General features: G+C 43.3%; 1 protein-coding gene across 1 annotated transcript in view; it reads left to right on the forward strand.

The window, feature by feature from the left end:
- The window catches only part of LOC109470228 (lysosomal-trafficking regulator-like), a 54,961-nt gene extending 36,145 nt beyond the window's left edge, over positions 1-18,816 (forward strand). Inside the window, exons 20-55 of the mRNA XM_019769073.1 lie at positions 514-697; positions 888-1,075; positions 2,496-2,687; positions 2,976-3,047; positions 3,155-3,328; positions 3,494-3,772; positions 3,987-4,185; positions 4,358-4,555; positions 4,710-5,542; positions 5,821-5,907; positions 6,115-6,197; positions 6,401-6,631; positions 7,591-7,760; positions 8,078-8,269; positions 8,578-8,925; positions 9,022-9,371; positions 9,664-9,837; positions 10,105-10,181; positions 10,347-10,535; positions 10,754-10,899; positions 11,149-11,254; positions 11,494-11,614; positions 11,851-12,003; positions 12,331-12,575; positions 12,818-12,884; positions 13,016-13,172; positions 13,583-13,723; positions 14,067-14,284; positions 14,454-14,690; positions 14,874-15,063; positions 15,296-15,432; positions 15,579-15,677; positions 15,990-16,132; positions 16,446-16,700; positions 16,911-16,982; positions 17,124-18,816. Coding sequence (XP_019624632.1) covers positions 514-697; positions 888-1,075; positions 2,496-2,687; positions 2,976-3,047; positions 3,155-3,328; positions 3,494-3,772; positions 3,987-4,185; positions 4,358-4,555; positions 4,710-5,542; positions 5,821-5,907; positions 6,115-6,197; positions 6,401-6,631; positions 7,591-7,760; positions 8,078-8,269; positions 8,578-8,925; positions 9,022-9,371; positions 9,664-9,837; positions 10,105-10,181; positions 10,347-10,535; positions 10,754-10,899; positions 11,149-11,254; positions 11,494-11,614; positions 11,851-12,003; positions 12,331-12,575; positions 12,818-12,884; positions 13,016-13,172; positions 13,583-13,723; positions 14,067-14,284; positions 14,454-14,690; positions 14,874-15,063; positions 15,296-15,432; positions 15,579-15,677; positions 15,990-16,132; positions 16,446-16,700; positions 16,911-16,982; positions 17,124-17,247 — 6,831 coding nt within the window. The 3' untranslated portion in view covers positions 17,248-18,816. The remainder of the gene's footprint in view (positions 1-513; positions 698-887; positions 1,076-2,495; positions 2,688-2,975; positions 3,048-3,154; positions 3,329-3,493; positions 3,773-3,986; positions 4,186-4,357; positions 4,556-4,709; positions 5,543-5,820; positions 5,908-6,114; positions 6,198-6,400; positions 6,632-7,590; positions 7,761-8,077; positions 8,270-8,577; positions 8,926-9,021; positions 9,372-9,663; positions 9,838-10,104; positions 10,182-10,346; positions 10,536-10,753; positions 10,900-11,148; positions 11,255-11,493; positions 11,615-11,850; positions 12,004-12,330; positions 12,576-12,817; positions 12,885-13,015; positions 13,173-13,582; positions 13,724-14,066; positions 14,285-14,453; positions 14,691-14,873; positions 15,064-15,295; positions 15,433-15,578; positions 15,678-15,989; positions 16,133-16,445; positions 16,701-16,910; positions 16,983-17,123) is intronic.
- Positions 18,817-18,887: the final 71 nt, after the last annotated feature.

Genomic DNA, 18,887 nt, shown 5'->3' on the forward strand with positions numbered 1-18,887 from the left:
CTTAATTTGCATAATCAATGAGAAAATTTTATAATTATGTAATGATAACTGCCTGTAATTTCATACTTATGGTATTTGAAAGTTAAGTTGAGGTGAACATCATTAAACATAATTTATTCAAATCAGGACCTCATTTGCATAATTTATTAGGAAATACTAGAATGCCTTGTTTGTTTATATAAGACTGTCTTTTGGTTGAGATTATGATAAAATGATATAATTCATGAAAATTAGGTTCCTATTTCTTAAATCAGGGGGGAATAATCTAATCTATAATTTGTCAGTCATTTGGCGAAGGTATGAGATCGGGGAACTCTAGTTGTGAAATGGTTTAATCTTTAAAGCAAGATTGAGAGACATTTTGTTGACATGAGAGAAGACCATAACTGTTACCGTACAGTGATTCAATCTTTGAATGGCCATCCAGTTTCTCCTGGTTCATGTTAGATTCTTACCCATACTTAACCCTGTTGACAGTGGTGTTTGTAAGGGTTTGATGTTTGTACCTCCCAGGTTTGCCTGGTGGTTGACGGACACCTTGAACGGGAGGTGCTGCTGGAGTACACCCCGCCACCCAGCAAGAAGCAGAAACTGTCCTCCCAGGCTCCCAAGATGCACTGCCTGCTGGGACACTGCACCCAGACTGACCACCCTGTCACAGGAACCTGGAGCACAGGCAACATCATGGTATTCAATGGTAGGCAGTCATAGTTTTCAATGATCTATCCACTGATCTATTTTTTCATTCATTCATGTTTATGCCTTTTTTTTCTTCCACATACATCTTTACTATTTGTTCAATTTTCATTCATTTAATTTGATTTCAGTTTTTCCTGAATCCTCTTCATTCCTCCATTCATTCATGATCATGATATTTTCCCTCTCAGATATCCTTCAGCGTGACCAGGCATTCCAGTTGTACAGCCTGGGTCCGGATGCAGGGTGTCTGAGCCACTGCCGCTGTGCCTGGGAGCTTCAGAGTGTTCCCAGCCTCATCACCAAGGAGTCGCTGCGAGCAGGGATCCGGGCAGACCTGCTAACGGGGCAGAGGAGCCTGAACATCAACCAGATTAAGGTAGGACTGAGGTTTATAACTCAGCCGATCAGAAACTTTTTTTGTAATGGCTAAACATGAATTGGCATGTTTTGACAGGTGGTGGTTATCACTTTCTTCTATATGTGTAACTTTGAATGATGCTTGCATTCTCTGTTCAATGTCATGAACTATAAGCCTGCTTGGAAAACAACTTAGAACAGTGCTACAGAAAGGGTGCAATGACCAGTAAAAGACGGACTACAGTCTTTGTTTTGAACAGAGATGGCATTAGGTGAAAAGGGGTGAAAATTTTTCTGGGTACGCTGACCTCCACTTGTGTTTGATGCCAAGAAATAAGTGAAGATTGGCAACATTTAAAATGGTTTCTCTAGGTCAATGTACTCAAAACTATTGCTGTAATAGTGTGATGTAAACACCAACAAGATTGGTCTATAACCCATTGTAACCCCAAAGGTATTCATATAAAGAACCAACCCTCCAAAAGCAAACTAGCCAGGAGTCATATTTGAATGCTAAAGCAGGCTAACAGCTAAAATTTTCTGCAATCACAAACATTAACAGAAATAAAGACACTGTTATCATATAACTAGCTGCAATGTTGAACTTTCATACACTTAACCTTGAATGGCTCTCCAAATTTAAAGTGACCAGTAAGTGTTAGTCAGTTGGCAACAGTAACATGTCGAGAAAATATGTGCTGTCACAGTTCAAGCACAAGTGTCACATTTTGGACCTCCCAGTTTCACCCATGATCTCATTGTCTGTGACTCTTTGCTGTGTGAGGTCAATATCAGAACTGCCTGGCATTTCCTCACTATTTTGAAATGATTCGTTCTGCATTTCAAGAGCCGTGAATTGCACGTATGTGACCATGTGCAACACCAGCTGCATGCAACATGAGCTGGTGTAGAAATTTTTTCTCAAACCACGTCAGCCACAGCCAAGTTTGAGTACCATACTTGCCAACTGAGAGGCCATGAGGAATTTTACCATACAAACACATGAATGCACGAACAAAAATAGTTCCCAGCCTGTGAATGTACAATGTACCTCACACCAGCTGTGTGTAAAAGCTACATATAGAATAGCATCTTGGGTGGGAATTTCTTTGGCTGAAGCAGGAAGTATAGACTTTCGTGGTAAGCTGGTACATGTAGCTGGTACAAAGGGGAACAAGGGCCAGTCTGTTCCTTCACACAGCCTTCTGTTGGTAATTAAACATTTATATAATTTTGTCAACATTATAGTGGACTATTGCACTGTTCATGAGACAAGCAATCATTTTAGAAAGTACAATATTGTCTGCAAGTGCTTGGCTTTTCTTAGAACAGGTCTAATTAAGTGTATTATCTAAGTGCAAAATTGTCAAGTGTCTCAAGCAGTTGTCAAGACTCTTTGATGCAGATATCCAATTCATTGTATTTACCCTGTCCTGTAGGAAAATCTTGTTGCTGTGTATAGTCCAAAGGCCCCAGCCACCTTCAACTACTACAGCAGCACGGCACCCCCCACCCGCTCCCTCACCAACCTCCTCACCAAGGACCCTCCGTCAAGAAAGACCAGCCTGGACCCCTTGATGGAGACTCCTGCAGCTTTACCTGTTACTGCAGTAACAGAGCTGCAGACTCAGGTGTGAAACAAATTCATCATTTTCCAAGGAAGGATTTAGGTTGGCATCCTCCAAACCATGTGGACATTCATGGCAAGAATGGTCATTCTGAAATAAAATATTACTCCTCGCTTAAGCTTGTTTGAGCGGTTGTGGAAATTAGTTGTGAATAATAATGGAAATTAGTTGTAAAGTTATTACTTGATGTAATTCTAGTTTATTATACTCACCTTTCAGTCAGGTATGAATTCAGCTGTTACAACATGACATTTTTGAAAAGCAATAAACCAATTTTTCTTTCACACTCAGGTACACAGGGGTCTGCAGAATGCTGTGCATGAGGTGGGAGGAGTCGGAGTATTCCTCTTCCTCTATGCCAAGGTCAGTTTTCAGGGCTTTTCTTCTTATTTGACTTTTGACATAAATTTTTGAAACAGACACCAGTTACACATTGTAGCATGATACTAATTTGAAGTCCCCTGCCCCAGGTTGTGGAGCTGAGTGAGGATGAAGAGACCCAGGCACAGGCCCTCCATCTCCTGTTCCTGGTACAGCAGCACAACCAACGTCTGGCCAAGGAGTTCTCTGACATGGATGGGTGTCACCTGCTTGGGAGGGTGCTGCTGAAGGACAGGTGTAAAGTGGGCTTTCACACTCTAAAGGTGAGGAAAGTCTTCCTTCTGAAATATGAAAACTTTTCTACTAACTTAAAAGTAGACCACCTCTGATCTTACCCAGTTTTGGCACCCGTTACAATCTGCTGTTCATCGCCCTGCCGTTGAACCTGTCATATTTGCTGCAACTCTTGTTTCAACCCACCTCCTCAGGTCTTGCTTGATGCTTGCTGTGACAGCAGCGTCATGGAGGTCTCGGCTAATGACACTTACAGCATCAGTCCGGAGTCTGATGCTATAATCCAAGACACCACGGTGGTGTCTGAGCTGCTGCTGGCCTGGAGGATCTGGCAGAATGCTGACGTGACTGTGTGGCAGGCACTTCTCACAGTGCTGGAGACCCTCATCAGGGACAACCACCCGCACCAGATGTTCAACATCAGGCAGCTGCTGTCCATCAACATCGTGCACAAACTGCTGCAGACCCGCCAGGTAGGTTCTTCTCATCAACATTGTAACAAGTTTCTGCAGAGCAGATAGAGAGAGCCTTGCTAGGAAAAGGTTTTTAAATACCACATCCTGATAGGTTTCTATATCTTACTTTTTTTTTTCAAAAACTTGTAAAAGGAGAATCAATATCATTGTTGTTACATAATTTGTAATACAGTGTGCATCCAGTTGATCACCATTTATCAATCCTTTCCAGGAGCATCAAAGTGAAGACCTCCCTTCCCTCCCCCCTGCCATCTGCCAGTCCTTTGTGTCTATAGTGCAGTGCACCCTGGGATGCCCTCCTGATCTGAACCTGCTCACCGCAGTGTGTGACTTTCTTCTGGCGGTGCATCCGGCCATCAACACATTCGTCTGCCATGCTCCATCAAGCTTCTACTTCACTCTCCACTCAGGTTGGGCAGAATTCCTTAATATGCTAAGTCCAGCAGCATTTACATGTATAACTCTTCCTGGTGATTATATGCATAGAATGCTATTTATAATGACAAGAAATCCTAAATACATATGAGAGAAAGTATGTTGCGTTGGCATAGGTTTTTACTTTTCCACTGTGTTTTCCCCCAGGAACTCACCAGCAGTACATGCAGAAGTTGTTCCGGTCCCAGTCAGTGCTAGTGACAGGACAGGAGCGACCCTCGGCTGACCCCCTGTCCAGCAGCACCCCTCTACGTGCCCTGGACAAGATCAAGAGGAACTCTCTCCACCAGGACATCATCCCTGAGGAGCAGACAGTCACATCTGACTCAGACTCTGGACGCAAAGGTTTGGCTTTAAATTTGCCTTTTTTCTCATAGAAGAAAGTTTGTTGAATACAACAACTGTTACAAGTCAAGCATGATATTATGTAAAAAGGGGTAGACTTGTGTTTTGTGTAATGCTGACATCTAACCCTGTTCTTCATCTCGCCTTATTATAGCCTACTCTGCTCAGCCAGCCACATTGAAGAGGACTGGCATCATTCGCAGCTTGAGCATGCCCAACTCACCTGCAGTGGTCAGGCGACGGATCAGGAAGAGGCTGTCCTTTGAAGAAGGGGGTGTCAGCAAGGCAGCCAGGTCAGACTCAGACAGCTCAGACAGCAGCGGCAGGGGAACACAGGAGCTGGCCAACGGGATCATGTTCACACTCAGCTCTGACATTGCCGATGGACACCTTCGCGTGGGGAACTCACAGGATGACAGGAGCAGACATACGTATGTCTCCTTTCCACTTGGCAGCTACGACAAGGATGAGAAGATCAGCACGGAGGGATCAAACGTTTTGGAAAGCGGGGTGGACATTGACACAGAGAACACGAGTAACGAGCCGGCTCTCTCGACTGTCGTGTCAAGACAGAGCACGCCGTCTGACCAGGACTCCAACCCTGAGGCTGACCAGGCCATGCAGGATGCCCTTAACGAACTTCCCTCTGGAGAGATAATATCTGATGAAGATGATCGGAGAAGTAGAAGTATCTCTGAGTCATCTTCAGGCTCGCTAGACGAGTGGGAGAACCTCCCCCACCCGAACTCGCCGCTGTCCCTGGCCCTGAACGCAGCGCTGCAGGACAGTGGACAGGAGAGCAGGCAGGTGCAGCAGGAGGACGGGGTGGCCATGGTGTGCACCGGGCTGCTCAACCTCATGTGTGGCGTGTTCGTCACCCTGCCTGACGCTATGTTGGACCAGGTGATGGGAAACATCCTGAAGCCGGAGACGCTGGTGGTGCTGGCTCATCACCACTCCTCCAGCATCAGGACCGCCATCATCAAGGTCAGGGGCCTATTGAAGTGAAATAAATCCAGTTTTAGCTTCCCAGAACATGGGAGACAGACAGTATATTCACCCTTCTCTATTCATTTCAAAGTGCCAGCCAGAGGGAAATTCCACTTACATTGTAGCTCTTTCCCACAAGTACAGTTAATGTTGAAACATGGTTTTCTGGACCAGAAGTAACAAATATCCATGTCTCGAACATACAGTCAGTTGTTAAATCAATCAATCAACACAAAGATCAGACACCCAATTAATTGCTTGTACTTCTGTTCCAGTTGCTGGGGATCTACTTCCAGAGGGCCAAAGAAGAGCAGTTCAATGCCTTCATGAAAGTGCGGGGCTTCTTCCTTCTGGCCAATCAGGTATGCTTAGAACATAAACATTACTTTATGAGTAATGTGATTTGTGACCTGGAATGTGCTTTGAGAATTTGGTCCTTATTTCCAGCATCTTGCTATTTTGTGTGGAGTATGCTGTAAAAATTTCCCACATTGACTAATTATTCATGATCACTCAGCTTTAATCGCATCTGGTGTACTAATCTGTTCTTATCATTTACTTTTTTCTAGCTGCATCAGCACAGTGCCACACGGGAACTGGTGGAGGCCTGCCTGTCTGTCATTGTGGGGAAACCTGTGGGGCTGGATGAAGAGTAAGTTATGTCAACATTCGATTACAACAGAACAGGATGGATGAGAAAAATAGGAGTTAAAAAGACAAAAGCAAACCTCTAGTGTAACTAAATGTTTTTATTTAACATAATCCTTCAGGTTATTCTGAGTGATCACAATATGACCTTACTTCACAGGATATTGATGTGGATTAACTCATAGTGAAACTTTTGTTTCATTGCAGTATTGATGTGAGCTGTGTACAGCATATGACAGGACTACAGCAGCACACGGTGGTGCCACTGCTTGCCCTGCTGGAGAACTGCATCCATGACACGGCAGTCTGCCACAACACGCTCTGCGTGCTCATCCAGCTGTTTGAGAGCAGCGAAGTCATGGCAGCCATCATGATGGAGAATGGACTAGTCTGGGCGCTCTGTAACGTCATCTCTGCCATGAACAGCCCACAGATAAGGTCAGGGCAAAATACACAGAAATTTCATGGGATACAAGATTTTTGTCAATGTCCTTAAGGCTTAGTTTGTATTTAGCATGATTGCGTCAGCTGTACAAGGTAGTTTTGTTGGCACATCAGGTGTGATAAAGTGATGCGTGAAGGACTCAGCTGTAGCATTATTATTATATAGACTGGTTTATTTCGAAAGGAACATACATAACAACATACATATAAGTTGCTAATTGCAGCCCGCAGGCTGAATTGGGCAGCTTTTACAATGGGATATCACTCACACTCACTCACTGTCCGGTTTATCGGTAGAATATACAAGTATACAGGTAGAATATATTTTTAAATATATTCTACCTGTACATAACTTAAGCATAAGCATAAGCATCAAATATTGCACTAGATTATTGCACTTTTATGTTAAAATTACGGCGTTACAAGATCGGTTACAAATTACATGATATAGCTAAAAACTATTACAACTAACATAAGATAAAACACTATTACAACATATACAGCTATTATAAAAAATAATCTACTATAAGTCCAAGGTGTTCAATATGTGCAACATTGAGGGAACCGGGCTACGTAGATATCTTTGTGTCCCTTTGGGTGGTTTGCCTAAGCTGCATATTGTGTGGGTGGTTACTGTCTGCAGGTAGCCAAGGGGCGTGCCTAGACCTTGTAGCTGAAAGGGCAAAGGCCCGGCACAGGTTAAGTCTGCGCTCCGACAGACGTTGGAGGTCAAGAGTTAACAAGGCAGCGGAATACGAATGATAGCTTCTACCCAGCATGATTCTGCATTATTGGAACCAGCCACAGGGATAGTGATAATGAATCTGTAAGAGATACAACTGAATCAGATTTGGTGTTTACACTAATCTGTGGCATCACATCTGTTGTACATGGTCACAGTGATGCTGCTCGTAATGTTTACACTTATCTGATTTTGTACACTTCTTGCACAGCCTGCCCCGGGATGACCTGCTGCTGCTGGTAGGGGATGTGCAGCACTTCCTGGCCTGTGTGGTGGTGCGAGCCTGCAGCATGACCGGTGTGCAGAACTTCCAGGTGCTGGAGGACATGGTGACGCTGCTGGGCAGGGTGGAGGACATGGAGAGGGACAGGCAGCCCGAGGGTCAGTACTTCAGGCAATCACGAGACCTTTACCTTGGGCTACATAAACTTGACTTCATCTTTTGACTCTATATCTGGACAAATTTCAGTAAACCCTAATTTTTCTAATACACATGAGATTTGTTGTCTGATGTAGAATTTTTTAAATCAGTAAGGCTTAGCTCATTTTGTGACAAAATGCACATTTCTGACAATGTTCAGTGGCTGTAGGAAGTACTGACAGTGACATCTTGATTTGTTACTTGCTTGCTCTCATAAAAACTCACTCTGAATGGCAGGCCTCAAGAGTTGAATGAAGTATCTATTCTGCATTTCCAGGTTCCCAGTCAGTGGCAGTGGAGAGGGTGCGGAACATTCAGTACCACCTCCTGCAGGCTGTTCTCAGCTACATAGAGGGCGCTTTTAACGACACCCTGGATGAGACGCTGGTCAGCATTTCTCTCCCACAAGTAACAACAACCGAGCCTAACAACAGAGAACAGATGGGCAGGAGGCAGAGCTATCCACCAGGTAAAGTATAGTCTGCACTGCCTGTACTTGGGACAGCTTGTTTGTCTTTCTTCTCCATTACTATAATATGACTACAGTGTTGTGCTAAGACTGGAATTATTTAATTCCTCTGTTTTTTGCAGCTTTTGCAATGAAGACATCCAAATGTTAATGCTGTATTTTCTTAATCATCCCTGATATAAGTTATTGCAAATAAGCAGTTGTCAGTTTATTTCACAGAAATGAGATGCCAAAACAAAGAAGACAGTTACTGCTACAGTAATAGATGATTTTTGATGATGGAATGTCCTGTATGTACTGTCCTCCAGGTTATGGTGACATCCAATCCCCTCCCCTGTCTCCAACAAATTCCCTGTCTCCTCCCGTCGCCTTCCCCCCACTCTACTCCCTGGAGAACAATGACAGCATGAACCTGTCTGAGTCAGGCAGCCTGCCGTCTGGCCTGCGCCAGGGGGAGGGAAAGTGTCTTAGCCTGGACAGCAAGCGTAGATACTCCGCCCAATCAGAGACAATGGTTTTGTCCTTGAAGAGGAGGTCATCGTTGGCGGAGACGCCTGTGCTCCATGGCCGGGAGGGAAGCACGGTAACGGAGGGGGAGATTGTGCAGAGGATCCAAAGGGTGTGTGTGCTGGCAGTCAACCTGCTGTCCTTCTCAGGCAAGGATTCTTTTTTTATATATATATATGACATCTGCATTCAATTGATGCTACTCTGACATTTTTATAATAATTGTGTTGATGACTTTTCCACAGATCCAGGCCGAAAGGGGAGGGATTCCGTACATCGGGTGGAATTTCTCGAGCCCATGACCTCTGAGCTGTCCACCATGCTGACCTCGGAGCGGGAGTTCACGCGGTCACTGTTCCAGCTGATGCTGCGCGGCGTGGCCTCCACCCTGGAGAGCAGCCGTGGGGCGTCACGCCGGCGCTGGCATCGCATTATGTGGTCGTCTCGGGACTGCATGCGCGTGCAGCTGGGGCGACTCATGGTCCACATGATGGGCCCACGGCAGCCCCTGGAGCAGAGGGTCTACGCACTGAAGGTCGTCCATGAACCAAACAGCAAACAGATCCTCAACACTGTTCTACACACCAATCTGTCTGTAAGTATGGGATGACACTTTTATGATAATAAATATCAGAAAGCCAACATTTGCAAGGTAATGAAATGATCACCTTGAGTATAAATGAGCTATTCCAGATTTATTGTAAAATTTATAACTACCAGTATTTCCCAGTGGCCAGTGGTTAATTTGTCTGTTTGCAAAATCATCAAGCAAAAACTTGGTCCTTAGGTATCTTTTGCAATATTGCAGAATGTTCAATAAATCATTGTTATGTGTATGTATGGTCCCTGGTGCTGTATGTGTGATAACATCTTGCCTGATATTCCAGCATGGCCAGAAGGTGGTGGTGTACTTGTACTACCTGCTGTTCTACCATAAGGACCAGTTGAATGAGAAGGAGAGAACAGATGGGAAGACCCTGATGCGGCTGCTGGACCAGATCAACTTCCAGCCCATCCCACTGGGCGAGCTCAGCCCTGAGACACTGCATAGTATTGACGAGGTGTGGAAAACTTTTTGTAAACTGAGGAACCTTGTAACTAAAACTTCAATCCAACTTGTTGATAATCAAGACTTACATGTACCCTTAATGTGATGACAGGCAAAACATTTTTAAAGAGATATTCCAAATTCTAATTGAAGATTAAATCCATAGATCACCATCACAACTTCTTAACTTTAGTTGCAATGCATATTAAGTGCCTTGTATCTCTTTCTCCTCTTGTGTCTCTGTGTTTCCTTTGTCAAAAATTAGTTTGGTTTATTGCAGGATCAGAAGTCCTGGGACAAAGATGAGATAAGTGCAAAAACCTCGTGGAGAAAAAGAAGAATCACCATCCAAAACAAGTAAGCACTTTCTTACTACCTTAAAAGCATTGTATGTATATATAGACACATTTTTGGGATACAACTAGTTTTGTATTAGGTCATTACCGTAATTTCGTAATTTACTTTTCTGTAGTTTCATTCCCAGGGTGATCTACATGTCCCTTCCTGTTTCCGCAATCTCAGGTTGATAAAGAGCACAGGAGAGCTTGCGAAGCAGATCTCGGGGTTTGCAATGGAGGTGACGCAGGCAGTTGTCCTGTCTCAGAACATGGAGAGGAAGAAGCTGCTGGAGCACATGAAGGAGAGCATGACACAGGACCTGAGTGTGCGCCGTGCCTGGCACGCTCTCATACAGCAGCTCACACATGAAAGGTCACTTACACACATTTCTTGTAGTTCATAGAAAGCCACACAAAAAAAGATATCAAGGATTGATGATAACCTCTTAAGACGCAAAAACAAATTTGACAGTAAATTGAATTTTTATTCATTTTGCAATGTTTATGCCACAACTCATCTTTTACAGTTTTGTGACATTTTCTACTATCTCATTTTGCACAGTGTAATTCAATGTTGGGTTTGTCCTCCAGGGCAGTGTGGTTCAACCCTGAGTCCCAGCCTTCCTCCTGGCAGCTGGATCCCACCGAGGGCCCCTGTCGAGTCCGGCAGAGACTGCAGCGCTGTCATCTCAACCTCAGCAACAAATACTTCCTGCCTGAAGCTCAGAGAACTGAAGGTCTGTTAAACTAAGGATATTGTTTGAGAGATATGACCCTCATCACTTGAAGTTTGGAAAGACTTCTGAAAATCTAGTTATCAACTTGAAGCCTTGCATCTAAGCCTTACAGCTAAGTACCATATCCAGGTCATAATACATTGTATTGGAAGCATACACATGTAGAATCAGGTTGAGATAATCAATAGTAGGACTAGTCTATGTCATTAGAAAGCCCTTTCCTCACATGTGGTTTCTTACCTGTTGCAGGTGACAGGGAGCCCAGTCAGCAGCTGTCCTATCTGTTTGAAGACTCCAACCAATCAGACGACTCCACTACTCTTAGACACAGACTGCACACTAACGAGGCAATCAGGTATGAGGGAAATATGGATTTCATTTTAGTTGCAACTCGTTTCACATTGTATTCATTTAACATTGTATTCAACTAAAAGGTATATAAGTTTGTGTAATACATTGAAATAGTATAGTGATTACTTGTCTTGCCTCTGGATTATATGTATATGGGTGTTTAATTTTAGTCCAACATTTTTTAAACCTGCTTTGTAATGTCAATTTTTGTTATCTATTGACATATTTTTACTCATATCTCAGATACACCCACCGCTGCACGAATGTTACTCCTTCCAATGAGGCAACCGGAGAAATCCTGATTGGGGAGAACAGCGTGTACTTTGTTGGTGATGAGCCCATCTTGGATCTCAACAGCACACAGGTGTGTATTTTCAATCAATCAATATTTTAATCAACTAATCAAATTCCTTATTCATCAACAGACGTCAGCGAAATTGACAACATTTCATAACATTTGTCAGGTCAGCAATTCCTGAAGAAACATTTCAGATTAGAAATGGTGTAATCAATGCAAAGTTGGTGCTGTCAAAAGGTTACTTCATTAGGGAGAAGGTTTAAACCTACAACAGCTGTAATGTCCTGGTGTGCCTCCTCCAGTTCCTGCAGGGTGACCGAGAAGTCCTGTCCATGTCCTGGCTGTATGAGGACATTAAGGAGGTTCACAAGCGCTGGTACCAGCTGAGGGACAACGCCCTGGAGATCTTCCTCACCACTGGCAGGACCCTGCTGCTCGCCTTCGAAACACAAAAGGTCAGTTTCTCTGTTTGTGTCACAAAACACACCAGCCCTGTGATTAGAGTACAGGGTGTGTAACAGACTGATTTGCTTCAGCTATTACGTGGCAGAGTTCATATCTTCCCTTGGTGTGTGTGGCATATTCTTTACTTCTCCTTGAAGACAAATGTTGATTGGATTGGGCTTAACAGGAATGCAAAACCATATGCTTTCTTGATTTCTCCAATTGAAGCAACTCCTTCTGAACACCATGTACTGGTAGCCAGAAGTGAACACTAGCATACAGTAGATTAACATGATTATGTAGGTTCATTATGTCATGAATGCCCCCCCCCCATGCAGGACAGAGACATGGTCTGCCGACAGGTGCTTGCCATGGACCTGCCCAATCTGGTTGCCTACGACAACCTGCAGGCCATCACACAGATGTGGAAGATTGGACAGATGACAAACTTTGAGTACCTGACCCATCTGAACAAACACTCGGGACGATCCTTCAATGATCTGATGCAGTACCCAGTCTTCCCCTTTGTGCTGGGGGACTACACCAGCGATACTATCAACCTCACCAACCCAAAGGTCTACAGGTGTGTTTCAACATTTCCTGCTGTGGTTAAACCCATTGTGTTATGAGAGATCGATATGTTTAACAATTCTAGCAAGGGAGAAACTTTTGTAACTGTTGAGAGTGTTATCTCTCAATAACATCACATGTAAATGTAATTATAACTTTGAAGGGTATAGTTATAGTAGAAGAAAGAAAGCTTTTGGAAATTTGAAATTATTGTGCTTGCTGCTGTAATGAAGAAATTCTTTTCCCTTTGTGTAGGGAACTGGCAAAGCCTATTGCAGTGCAAGACAAGAGTAGGGAACAGAGATACATTGACAACTATGAGGTAAGTAGACTGCTCAGAATAAACGCAATACCGGTATTCCAAACACTTGATCATACCAGTAGCTGTTCAGTTGCCATACATAGAGGTGCTTGCGTGTTATGACATTTGTGGTATGTTCACCCATGGTGCAGTGGTTGAGGATGGAGCATGAGAAGGGTGGAGATGTTGATGACCCCATGCCACCGGTGGAGCCGTACCACTACGGTTCTCACTACTCCAACAGCGGCACTGTTCTCCACTTCCTGGTCAGACTGCCTCCCTTCACCACCATGTTCCTCAACTACCAAGGTTAGCAAAAACAGCTTCTGTTCCCTCTCTCAATCATCTCAAAGTTGGAAAAACAATGGGAATTTGGAATTTGTAACAAACCTTTGAGATAGGAAATACTTAATCTGGCCAATGAGACTGGTTCTGTGGCTGTCCTTGGTGCTGATTTGCCAATCAGACTGGTTCTGTAACTGTCCTTGGTGCTGATTGGCCAATCAGACTAGTTTTTCCCTGTGGTAAAAATCAAGAAACTGTAATATTGAGTGACGCATGCTCTGTTGAATGATACTTGAGACATGAATTCACATTCAGTTAGGGTGCCTTTAACATAGTAGTTTTTAAAACAACTTCCTAGCTCAATTACAAACATTTATTAGAAAGCTTGGCTTAGTATAAATCTAATGAAATGAAATTGAAATTTTCTTTTCCAGACCGTAACTTTGACATCCCAGACAGAACCTTTCACTCCCTGCTCACCACCTGGAGGCTGTCCTCCTTTGAGTCCACCACGGATGTGAAGGAGCTCATCCCTGAGTTCTTCTTCCTGCCAGAGTTCCTCCTTAACTCTGAAGGTAAGAGGCATTGTCCCAGTCTGGGGCTCATGAAAACTGCAAAAGACATGTAAAGAGGATCCAGCACAGTATTGTGTAAATTTGTAATGGTTACAGTGCTACACGTAGCAGATGTAACCTGTTTTGTCATACCTTCAAGTTTCATGAGAGCTTAGTTTAATTTACCAAACACTGTTTAGTTTTCCAAATGCCTGATTGAGTAAAGCAAATATGCTCACATGTACATTTGTAAGTCCTGTATTCATTGACTGATCAAGAAGCTGGTCAGGAATGTAATGCTGGTGGATTTATGAGTACTGATAAAAGTACAGAAAACCAAATGTCTCTGTTCTCCTCCCACCAGGTTTCAACTTCGGCCACCGCCAGTCTGGACACCTAGTGAATGATGTGGCCCTCCCCCCCTGGGCACAGTCCGACTCCCGCCTGTTTGTCCTGATCCACCGCCAGGCACTGGAGTCAGACCTGGTCTCCATGGCGATCCACGCCTGGATCGACCTAGTGTTCGGCTTTAAGCAGAAGGGAAAGGCAGCTGTGGAGGCCATCAACGTCTTCCACCCATCTGTAAGTCTTCTTCAGTTGGTTTCATCATCGCACAAGACTAAATAACCGGCTGTTGGGGCTTGGGAATGTTGAAATCTTCTAGATGTAGGTGACAGTTCTTGACATTGTACTGTATGTCAATTAGTTACAATAAATATTGTTCTTCTGATGTTGTGCATTCTTCTCTCAGACATATTTTGGGATTGACACCTCCACCATCGAGGACAAGGTACAGAGAAGGGCCACGGAGACGATGATCAAGACGTACGGACAGACTCCTCGGCAGCTTTTCAAGAGTCCCCACCCCCCCAGGCAGCAGGTCAGCGGCAGCTCAGAGGCTGATGTGGCAGGGATGGTGGGAGCAGCTGGCTTCCTCTTTAACTTCAAAGACAACAAGGATACTGTGGTGGACATCAAATCAGTCAGGGTAAGGATGGAGGGATGAAACTCTGATGCCATCACAATGGCACTTTGTGTATCATGCAATATCTACATGATGTATATATCTCTCAGTGACATTCAGAAAAACTTAAACCCTGACTGTACTTCCAAAGATTGTTATTTAATGACCAACATGTGTATGCTGATTGTTCTGATTTCTGTCACACAGAGCCCACTGCCGCAGGTTGAAGGCCTGAAGTGGGGAAACTACGTGGGCTCTCCCGTGTGTCCGGCGCCTGCAGTGAGCTGGAGACAGGACCACGGGGCGGTGGTGTCGTCCCTGGTGGGGCTGCCGACAGGCGAGGTGTGCGGGCTGGCCCCCAACTTCTGTCTCCTGGTCATGTACAGCAAGGAGAAAGGTATGCTCCTCAATTCTTTTGTATTAATGAGTTATTTGTTACAACAAGATTGATATCATTTTATGTAAGACCAAAACTTGTGAAACAGTGAAAAGCATAACACTATAGATTGCTCTGTTGTTACTTATTTTCTCTGAAAAACAAATGGAAGTTAGAGTGATAGAAATATTAAACATTAAAACAATATAAGGAAAATCCTTGTTTGTTGACAGAGTTTTGTGTTCTAATGCAGGTGTGAGTGCCATGAACCACACAGACATCCTGTGGTCGGCCATCCTGAGCTGGGGACATCCTGATGGCATCATGAGACTGAAGAGCCGACAGAGCGAGCCTGCCTCCAACTTCTTCCTCTGCCCTCCCAACGACCAGGTAACAGACTGCAGTCAGTATTGTTTATAGTGTATTGAGTTCCTAGAGGTTAAAATTGGGGAGGAGAAACCCTAACCAATGCTAGAAATGTGAAACCTTACCAAACTTTAAAAGTGAAGCATATGCATACTACTGCTCCCTTCCAGGTGACCTGTTGTGCATCTGTAACTGACTGCCGACTGCTCTTTACTGGAGGAACGTCTGGTGTCGTGACTGCCTACCCCACCAGATTCACTGGAAACAAGGTATATTTTCCATTACAGGGTTATTGTCGTAGAGAAAAAATTTAACCACATGTTGGGTTCAGTTCCCACTGCTGCTGTAGCTGTTGAATGGGATATTTACATATTATCACAACCTCTAAATATCTGAGGTACGGTTTGGAACCAGTCATTTTAAACACTATCTCAGCTTACTCACCTGATGTTCCATCCTTAAAACTTAGAGCATACTTAAGGTACAATATCATCTTAAATATTTCTTACACTGATTGAAGATAAGACAGGGGAAGATTCCTTGATTGGTTTCCGTGTAATTGTCCTATTCCATCCCTGCAGCCATCAGAGTTTGAGATAGTTGGCAGCAGAGTGTGCCTGTACGGTCACACAGGGCCAGTCAGCTGTCTGCAGGTGTGCCGACCCTACAGTATCATGGTCAGCGGCAGTCAGGACGGCACAGCTATCATCTGGGATATCAACAGGTCAGGCTTACTTTGTTTTCTAACTTGGGCATGGAGCAGCTTGGAGTATCAATCTCAACAGACTACTATACAGATTTAATGGCTCTAACAATAGAAAGTTTACCCATATGTGTGGTATTTGACCTGTATTAAACGTAAGATGATCCAAATTCAAATTGGTGAATTATTTTTTGTTCCCGAAATGTCAAACACTAAGGATTGAAGCTGCTGACTATTTGCATCTTACAGATTGTCAGTTATGTCTGATGTTTATCTTTTAGGTACAATGGTAATATCAAACACTGATGATTAGAGTTGTTTCTATGTCTTGCAGATTGTCCTATGTGCAGTCTCTGAATGGCCATGAGGGTGGTGTGACTGCCGTGGCAGTGAGTGAGACATCAGGTGACATCGCCACCGTGTGCCACCCCTCTGCCACCACCAGTGAGCTGAGCTTGTGGACAATCAACGCCCGACCGGTGGGGTCAGTCCGGTGCCCGTCCTCCATCCACTGTGTGACATTCTCCAATGCCCCAGAGGGGATTTCTGTGAATGTGGTGGCAGCCGGTCTGCAGGATGGATCAGTCAGGTAAACTTAAAATCCTTTAAAATCCTTGATGTGTGTCTCTCAAGCTTCACAACCTTTAGTACTAGTACATAATATATTACATCCCCACAAAATACATGTTAATTGTAAGTTGAATTTCAAAGAATAACATCTTGTACAATGTATATACAAGTATTTAAGTCTTGCTTAATAAAAACATTACCAGCTTTGTAATGCTATGGTGTATTCCAGGCTGTGGAGTACATGGGACCTGAGCCTTGTGAGGGACATCACACTGGAACAGTTCAGCAAACCTATCATCAGGTAAATCAACTTCAAAAAACGTCTTTGCCGTCACCTGTATAGGTCATATACTGTACATCGTTTGTATCAGGGATGATCAAACAAGGGATGATTGGGATCTGGAACTTGGAATATAACATGGTCTTCCATTGTCGCCCACAGCTTAACATTTACCCATGATGCTCAGCACCTGTACGTCTCCACAATCGATGGGACAGTATTTGCTTTGTGCAAGAAGGACCAGACAAAGAACAAGCGACCCCTGTTCATCCCCTTTTTGAGCTGATCAGAGACGACAAAGTTGACTTCTCAAGAACAGACATGGCATCTTTCACTTCAGCAGATTCTCTTCTGACCACTTCTGAGCTTCAAGGTCAGCAACGTACCTTAACCTACAAGTGAATTTGGTACAGTGTGGTGCAGACAAGGGACACTAAATTTTACTGCATTGTATTGTTTTTCAACCTCCTTGGTGGAACCTACCCGTTCTCCAGTATATTGACCAGGTTTTGTGTACGGTTGTCAGGGGCAACATGGTTGATGTCGCCTTGTAGGGATGCTCCAATGTGAGGACAAAGAGGAGAGAAACCCACTGCATGTGGTAACAATGTTACTGATGACCATGCAGTATAATTATACATTATTTTAGCTGTACAAGCTTCAGAAGTAATAAAAGGTATCCTAGAGCTTGTTTATTACAAAATACAATGTTCTGTGATGTCCTTCATGTAGTAAGAAGTTACAGGAGATGAGGCCACATCAGTTTGATCTTGCCTTGAAGATTAATAATTTGTTCACTGCCATTTATTAAATTTATTCTGTAAGGAAGATATCATTACTATATAGTACTGTTTATTCTTTTGCTCCCAAATAATGATTTGTGTTGTTGCTAAGATACGTTCCAGCTGCGAAAATCTATAGCATGCATTTTTATAAGTGCCTTTGCAATTTTTGTGCTTTGTTTCAATACAATGTACCCGGTTCGTATTGCTTAAGTCATGTATCTGAGATTATGTTTCTAAGATGTTATTGGTAGCTACTGCAATGTATATTGTTATATGTGAGAAGACTTACTTGTGGAAGCAGTGAAAGGAAAAATAAAACACTGCTGCACTTAGAAATTGATATGAATTGTAAAAGGCACTCATTATGGCAGCTTTTTATGTACTACTCAAAACAGAAGGAATTCTGATTAAGTGCCAGTATTCAAAATTATGTTAACATTTTTTTGTGATTTCATATGTTGATGCTACTCATATGCAGTAAAGGCTTCATCATAATGGCTAATATATTTAAGTAGGAATTGTACCCATCCTTATTGTATTTTCAGAATGTTATATGGTACGTGTATGTTCAACGATGGGACCACCATTTGTGCTTGTCCTAGTAAGAAGTGAGCAATAACATGGTTACGCTTTTATTTGTGTGGAAGAAGGAAGGACTGAAATGGTACCAACCAAAAGTGACAAATTATCTTTAATATCAATTGCTTCTATTAACTGTGCAATATTTGTATATGATGATCAAGAGAAGCCAAAGACAGTGTTACTGACCAACGGATGATTCTGCTATCACTTGGCAAGAACGAGACATTAAACATGCCATGCTGTATGTATATACCTATATATATATATACATGAGCCAAACTATGCCTTTCCAATAACACTGGATGTAAATCAACAGGTAGTAGAATGTCTATTTTCATATGAATTGAGCAGCAGCATCCCTCCTATGAGGCTCTAGTATGCGTCAGTGCTACTCCAAGTTGTCCTGTACATACCATGTCAATACCTTGTACATATATATACTAAGTACATGTATATTGCTTCAAATTCAATAAAGCATAATCTCAAAACCTCTTATTGTTACTCTTCATTGTCAAAAATAGCTTTCCATATGTAACTTCCAGCCTTCTTGCTAGTACCA

Source organism: Branchiostoma belcheri, unplaced genomic scaffold (genome assembly GCF_001625305.1).
Source record: "Branchiostoma belcheri isolate BF01 breed outbred unplaced genomic scaffold, Haploidv18h27 scaffold22, whole genome shotgun sequence".
Classification (NCBI taxonomy): Eukaryota; Metazoa; Chordata; class Leptocardii; order Amphioxiformes; family Branchiostomatidae; genus Branchiostoma; species Branchiostoma belcheri.